The following is an 8,375-nucleotide window of genomic DNA, read 5'->3' as shown; positions in this document are numbered from 1 at the left end:
CTCTTTCTCTCTCTTGCCTTTTCTCTCTCTCCAAAATGAATCCAAAATATCTCAATCGGATATTTATTAACACTGATCGTCCCGGACGATCCAAAATTTCATCCTGGTACGATGGGTTCTCTGGACAAATTTCGTACAGACGAAATCCAAATTCGTCCCGGGCGACTTGCTCTCTGGACAGATTTCGTACAGACGGATCGTCCCGACTGCTCCAGGTTCGTACAGACGAAAATGGCAGATTTCTTCACAAATTTCTTCAGTTCATCCAATACTAAATCCAGTTCGTACAGACGAACTGCACTAAAAAAATCAGCTTTTTGAAGGGTTTTACACACCATCCTTTGCGCTTTGACTTGTTGGAAAACCTTAAGAAGGTTAATCTTAGCATTGCTGATACTTCTGCCTCTCTTGCTAGCTGGGTGATCCAAAGAGCAAAGGTTAAATGGCTTCAACATGGTGAAGAGGGTTTGAATTTCTTATATGGAAAGATTAGATGTAGACAGGGGAAGTCTAAATCCTTATCTAATCTTCTCTTGCAATCCTACTCTTTCTAGAGATGATGTTATTAAATCTATTGTGCAGTATTTTCAAACTCTTTTTAATCCTTCTCCTATTGCCCCGGAGAAGTATGTTCTGCCTGTAGGAGATTTTCTCTCTGACAGCCTTGCAAACTTGCTTATTTCTCCTTTTCTGGAAGGGGAAATCAAAACTGCTGTGATGAAAGGTTCTTCTAAATCAGCTTCTGGTCCTGATGGATTTAACTTTCATTTCTACAAAACTGGTTGGCATATTATTGGTCCCCTTTTATGTAAAGCGATCAATGCTTTCTTTTCTAAAGGGTATCTTCCTAGTGGTATCAAAGCCACTGCTCTTGTCATTATTCCTAAATCTAGCAATGCCACCACTATCTCAGACTATAGGCCTATCTCCCTTTGCAATACTCTTTATAAAATTATTGCTAAAGTGATGGCTGCTAGACTTAAACCTTTGATGCCTACCATTGTCAAAGATACTCAAGCAGGTTTTGTGAAGTCTAGAATTTCTACTGATAGTATTTTACTTGCTAAGGAGATTCTCTCTCTGGTTTCCAAGAAAGGTGCCTATAATATCTTTTGTGCCAAAATTGATATTAAAGAAGCCTTTGATTCTGTCTCCAGAGAATTCTTGCTTGCTAGATTGCACCAAAAAGGCTTTCCTAAGGAATTTATCAACTGGATTAAAGCCTGTATCTCCAATGTCAACTTTTCTGTGGTTATTGATGGTGCTTTAGAAGGCTATTTTCCCTCCTCTGCGGGTCTTAGGCAGGGGTGTCCTTTGAGCCCTTATCTTTTCTGTATTGTTATGGATGCCCTCTCTAATTTGCTGGAGGAAAGAGGTTTTAAAGGTTTCAAAACAGAGAATTTTCATCTTTCTCACCTTTTGTATGCGGATGATGTCCTTATAATTGGTGAAGCAACTGTGGCTAACTGCTCCCTACTTTCCAATATTCTCAGTGAATTTGGTGATGCCTCTGGTCTCAAGGTTAATCATGAAAAATGTTCTGTGATGTTTACTAAGAAGCAGAAAAACCTGGACTTGCTTTGTCAAGCTTTATCCATACATCATATTACCTCTAAAATTTCCTACCTGGGTATTCCGATTGCCTTCTACAATTTGAAAGTTGCTGATTTTATGCCTTTAATGGATAGTTTACATAAGAAATTCAATGGTTGGAAGGCTAACCTTCTCTCTCTTGCGGGTAGATTGCAATATCTGAAATTCACTATCCAAAACACTATTGCATACTGGATTAGAGGTTCAATTTTACCTAAATATGTTTTTAAGTTTTTTAAAAAAACTTGCTCTAGATTCCTGTTTTTTGGAGATATTGGCTGTTCTAATAAGCTTCATATGGTATCCTGGGACAATGTGTGCAAGCCTACGTCTAAGGGTGGGCTCGGTCTCCCATCTCTGAATGCTATCCAGTATGCTTTTAACTGCACTATTATTTTCAGGATGTACAACAGTTCTTCTTTACTAGCTGCATGGCTTAGCTCTAGATATCTATCCCCTTGGAAACCTCCACCTCCTTTAGCTAGCAAATTCTGGGTCAGTATTTGTAATACTGCCTTGTTGGTTAAACATAATTGCAGCTTTAATGTTTCTTCTTCGGCCCCAATTGCCTTACATTGGGATCCCTGGTGTGAGAAGCATTCTCTGATTGAGTTATTTGGCAGAGAAATCATGGACTGGATGCCTGAACATTTGTTAAAGCATTACCAGAATGCTGGGGGCTGGAATTTCCCTGTTGGTTTGCCTTCTAATATTAGGAACTCTTTATCTAATGTTCCTATTGCAACTGACCCTATTTCCTGCATCATCTGGAAGGATAAATCCAAGGTTAATTTTAAGGATTTTATGGAGGAATTTTATGTTGGCTCTTAGGACAGCCCGTGGGATAATCTTGTTTGGCATAAAAATTACAGTCTTAAGCACTCTGTTTATGTTTGGCTTGCTCTGGTGGGGGGTTTAAAAACTCAAGATGCTTTAAGGCTTCGTAATATCATAGTCCCTGAACTATGTTCTCTGTGTAATAATTACCCTGAAATCGTCAACCACCTTTTTTTCGAATGTGATTATTCTTTTTCTGTGCTTGAAGCCCTCATTCCTGCTTCTTCTGGGTTTCTGTTTAGACCCACTTTCCTCCAGTTTTTACAATGGCTTGATTCGGAATACTTGGGTTCTTCTCTGTTCAAGAACTGCTTTAAGTTGGTGGTCTGCTGCTCTCTTTATTATATTTGGCGAGAACGTAATAGCAGGAGATTTGGGAATGATTTTCATTGTATTAATACCCTTATTGCTTCTATTAAAAGGGTCATTAATATTAAATTGAGAAAGTGGAAACATAGGGACTTGCTTTTGGGGCATTTCTGATTCTGTTTCTATCACTCTGGCTATGCTTATTTTCTGGATCTGGTTCTTTTGGTGCTGCCTGAGTACTCTGTTGCTGTGCTGGCTGGCTAGCGAGTTTTTTATGTAGCCAGGAAGATGCTGTTGTCCCTCGTTAATTTTTGAGTCATTCCCTTTGGATGGCCATTTGGCAACCAAGGGAATGCTGCTATCTCTGCTGCCTCTCGTATCTGTTCTCTGGATCCTGCTGGAGCCTGGAGTTGTGGCTCTCTGTGCTGAAACTCAATTTTGTTTTACCACTTTTAGTACAGTTTTTTCTTGTTGTATTTTGGGTGGTATAGTTGGGGTTTCTTTTTTGACCAACATAAGTTTTTGTTGTTGCTTATGTTTGGTTTGGTCTTTTCAAAGCCGTAAAAAAAGAAGCCTTAATTTTAGATTTTCTAATAAAATTTTAATCTTTACATTAAAAATCACATGCATGATTAAAAATTTAACTTCATTCTTTAAGGATTTCTCAAAATTTAAGTAAATAAATAAATAAATAAGCATTAAAGCTGCAATCCCAACTGACAGGTGTGCCGACGACTGCCCACTTGCAACTGCAAAATAACGCTCACCAGCTTATTTAATTTGACTTGCGGGCCCACATCTTTGACAAGTTTTTTTAATTTTTTTCCTTCAGCTTTCGGCTTCTTTATTATTATTATTTTTTATTTTCATAAAATCTAATAAAATAGAAAAACAGTAAAAAAAAAGTTGTATTTTTTTTATTAGAGAAGTCTTAATTAGATCTGAAATGAAATGCAATTTGGATAACAACATTAGTGATTCAAGTTTTGATAAAATAATATACTGAAAAATAATAAAAGCATCAAATAAAATAAGAAAATTGAGATAAATATCTAATTTTGAGTGATGATCATGGTTTTAAAATCGGACCTGAGTGGTCGGTTCAATTGGTTGAACAATGAACTAGTCAGTCAGCCGATTCGATTAACCATTAGAATCAGTTTTGAATTAGACCAGGCAAAAATCGCTCGGTCGGACCGGCAAACCATAGAACCAGCGTCGATTCTTAAGAACTAACGACCAATGAGTAAACTTAGGAAAATAACCTAATGACGTTTGATCCCCTTCCATGCCTTAATTAATTTCGCCCGATCCCGAGTTCGTGTGTTCAGTCTCCGTTCATCTCCCGCTAGACCTACATGCCGCTGTTGTTAGTGATTCGCGAACTCGACGACGACAAGCTCACCTCCCCAATGCATAGTATTTTTCTGTGGCATCATCCTCGCTTCTTCTCTCTTGTATTGACCATGAGATGTAAGTATTTTTTTTAACCCTAAAACTTTATATTATTCTAAAATCTTTCGTTATCTACATACCGAGCAAGTTAAACGTACATCTTCACATTGATGTTAAACTCTATTATAGTGATGCCTCGGATAAATTTTTGCATGATATGTTGGTTGTTTCTCGTTATATATGTTTTAGTGTAAATTCAAGTCATTGAGAAATTTGATAACGAATAAAATTGACTTTGTAGAAAAATAATTTATTTATTTCATAGACTCGTCTTCATCATCATTCACATTCATATATTTTTGTTTATATGTCTTGTATTTGATTCGCCCTTTTAGAGGTTCACAACAATTAATAAATGACGATTATATTCACGAGCACCTCAAGTAAATACATGATTGATAGACGATAGAGGAAGACGAAGAAGAATATTTCAAGTAAGAAGAGTAACATCATTCATTCTCTTCAACTCTTGAAACAAAGATATGTATATATAGTACAAAATACTTAGGCTTCGTTTGGAACTGTTTTCTTACTGCTTCTTAAAGTAGATTTTTTGTATGAAAATTTTAAGAAAGCCGTCCCAAACAAAGCCTTAGACTTCATTTGGGACACAACTTTTTTATTATTTTCTAAAGTAGTTTTTTAGAACAAAAAATTATAATTAAAAATAAATAAATAAAAAATTTGCTTTAGAATGCAAAAAAAAATTATCCCAAATAAAACCTTAATGCCTCATTTAGCACATTAATGCTTAAAATTTATTACTAACTATGAACTACATGACTCACAAAAATGATTAAGCTAATCTATACATTTGTTAACCCAAATCCTTATTTAATATGAAGTAGAATAATTAATAAATAAAAAATAATTAACACTCATTTTTTATTTAGATATTAAAAATATATGTGGATGTCAACTAATATAATTGAGAGGGTCTTGAAAAATATTATGAAGCCGTAGGTTTTATTTGGGGCAGCTTTCTCACCGCTTTATAAAATAACTTTTTAATACAAAAAAATTTAACTTAATTTTGTAAATCATTTAAAGAAAAATTAAATAATGCCAACTATTTAAATAAAGGCTATAGATATAAATGCATTAAATATTTTAAATAGATTTATAAACTAAAAAGAAATAAGTTAACCTTCTCAAATACTAACCCCATTTCAAAAATATTAAAATTAAAATTTAATCAAAATGTTTTAAAATTCATAAATTTATTTAAAATTATTGTAATATACAATTAATTTTTTGTAATATATTATGTCTAGCTTAAAATGAAATTTCAAATATTTTAAATTCACTTTCACTTTTTTAAAAAAGAAAATATGCCTCATTTTTTCTCAAAAAATAAAGGAAAATAGTAAATATCATTAAAAAATAGGATGAAATTACAGTGAAAATATCGCGAGATTTTCATCGAGTAAATTTGATACCATATTCTCACCCAACTCGGTTCCTATATTTACGACTCCTTCGACGTTCTCGCTTAAAACGCTTAGTCGCTAACGAACCAGAAGCTATAGGAAACCCCAAATTTCTCCCTTCTTCATCTTCCATCTCTCTCTCTCTCTCTCTCTCTCTCTCTCTCTCGGCTTTTGTAAGATCTGATCTGTTCAAAGAGAACTAGCAATGCCGGGCTCGGCAGCGACGCCGGGCTGGTTCAATTGGCAGGGTATGTGGGATGCAAGCATTCCGGATTTCGACGGTGAGATCCGCCGACGTCCGTACCATCGGAACTGTGGCTGCGCCCTTCATCGCTCTCGTGCCATCCCCTCCGATGCACCCTGCCCTTCTTCCTCCACCGTTTCTTACCCCATCCGCCGGCGATCCTCCTCATGGCAGTCCTTGACTTCCTCTTCATCCTCCACTAACCTAGCCACTTCCTATTCCTCCTCAACTAACCTCGCTGCCTTCAGTGACGCCAACTCCCGGATATCCATCGAAGGCAACGCTAATGGCGGAGAAGCCGCTATTGTCCTCTTCACCATCGATCCCTCCTACCAGGCTTGAGGCGAGGAGATCTGTCTCTTCTTATTGATTTATGCTTACTTGATCATCAATCTATTTTTCTATTCTTCTTCACTTTCCCTCCTTTTTCGAGGTGTTTGTCTTTAGCCATTAATTTACTTACTACTGTCATCTACTATTACCATCGCCTTAAATGATAAACAAAAAATTTTCCCATTTCTTTGTAAGTGTGTTACTCAATTTCTGTATTTTATACCAGATTTTTAAGAATTCAGATTAAATTAAAGGATTTTACTGAGAAAAGCTGGTTTCAATTTGCTTGTGGATCTTTCTGTTCTGTGTTCTTTTGCAGCCGATATTTTTATTCTTTGTGGATGAGTATTCCTATACATTTATGGAGCAAACAAGGCGAATCATTATTTTTGATAGCATAAAAAGAGAGCATGGTTCAACTTAGCGAAACACAATCTATAGAAATATAGAATAATTAGTAACATAACTAGACGGATAAAAACATTAAAATTTATTTTACTCGAATGATTTACATAGACAGGCCAAATGATCCATCATCAGAATGAATGAAGGGGTGCAAAATAACAACTATTTAAGCATAATTTAAAACTCCTCCAAATCAACATTGAGGAGAGGACTAGACTTCACAAAAATATGAATGGTCTTTAGTAGATTCAGCATGGGCGGCTCAAAGGTATGTGTTCCTATTGGCTCAAGTTCTCTCGGTTGAGTATTTTATATCACTCTTATACCTCTCGTCTCTCTTTATTTTATGAATTGGGATCAAGAGGCTTGCAAAATGATTAGTTGAGAAGAGTCGAAATGTATAGGTGTGTACCATCTTGAATTCACAGGGCGTTAAACTCTCAAAGAGATAATCAGAGAAGACATTATCGACTTTCCTCCATCATTATGTTTCTTTTTAGTGTCGCTGCCCCTGTTTTGCTCTTTTAGCTCCTTTCCCCCCTTTTCATTTAATCTTTTAATATTATAAATTTAGGAGGGGAGGTGTAATTTTGAGAATATGTTCAAGGCAAGTCGAAATGTAAGGATTTTGACACATTTATGATTATTATGTTATATTTATTGCACATAGAAGGAATATTAACCCTCCAATGTTCCTCAGTGCATCAGTTAGTTCGCTCGTTTAATTCAATAATGTTGACTTTTAGTGCATTTCTTTGTATCATTTTGCTCAAGCAGATATTGATTCAACTCGCACTCTTAAGAGGATCACCATTATAAATGCAAAAATGTAGGTTCACTATGGGAGCTATTAAGGTATATGGGATTCTTCTAACATGTTGGGCATTTGGTTTTCCCGCTCCTCTCTCATTCTCTCTCTTTGTCCCTCTCTCAACTCTCTTAATTCTTGAGAATAGTACTATGTAACTCTCAAGCTTGTTTGATGCACTCTATTACTCTAAGATAGGGAATATTTTCCCACAGCTTGCCCCATAGTTAGGACATACAACTGAATCACTCGAAAGCCTTTGGCTTCTTTATATGTTGTGAGTTGTGATTTTTCTCTTTGACTCCTAGAGTAAGCTTGGTATGATATTTCCTAACTTTTACATTTTAAATCTCGATGTGCATGCTCTCTCGATCTCAAATAAATGTTGTTTATTGAAAGTCAATCATAGCTTGTGATGAAAAGGAGTTGTGATAGTATAAAAATTGTCATGAAAATGATGCTTGCTCTGAGTTTCATGTGCAACTTGATCCAATGGGTCATAGATGGAAAAGCTTATGGTGGTAATATATTTGTCACTAGTGAGCGTTTGGACACTCTCTTCTCATTGCCTTCTCCCCCTATTTTCCTAAAGCTATTATAGAAGTCAACTCACCGTCTTTTCTCTCTGTGGAGAGCCTTTGTAATATTGAGATACACAAACTAAGAATATCATGCGTGCGTAGGTTCCAAACTGAAAATATGCATCTTTTATCGAATCACTCTTGTGATAAATTAATTGTTTATTTCTCTTTGTATTTGATTGTTCATCAGATCTTACTTCCACTGGATCAGATCAAACGCTTTGTTTTCATTTTTTTGAACGAGCACTTTAACTATCTACTGCTACCATAGACAAACTATACTTCTTGCTCATGAAAAGTCTTCTCACAAGGAGAAATTATTATATGCGGTCACCAGACAGTCCATAGGCGAATCAGGATGCGCCACATCACCCAGCACA

General features: G+C 35.8%; 1 protein-coding gene across 1 annotated transcript; it reads left to right on the top strand.

The window, feature by feature from the left end:
* Positions 1 to 5,694: 5,694 nt before the first annotated feature.
* On the top strand, positions 5,695 to 6,485 carry LOC110105529. Its single transcript, XM_020835068.2, has one exon. It carries the CDS (start codon positions 5,830 to 5,832, stop codon positions 6,208 to 6,210), a length of 381 nt encoding a protein of 126 aa, XP_020690727.1. The 5' UTR covers positions 5,695 to 5,829; the 3' UTR covers positions 6,211 to 6,485.
* The last annotated feature ends 1,890 nt before the right edge of the window (positions 6,486 to 8,375 follow it).

Source organism: Dendrobium catenatum, unplaced genomic scaffold, assembly GCF_001605985.2.
Source record: "Dendrobium catenatum unplaced genomic scaffold, ASM160598v2 fragScaff_scaffold_1608, whole genome shotgun sequence".
NCBI classification, from domain to species: Eukaryota; Viridiplantae; Streptophyta; class Magnoliopsida; order Asparagales; family Orchidaceae; genus Dendrobium; species Dendrobium catenatum.
This window is presented reverse-complemented; position numbering and strand designations above follow the sequence as displayed.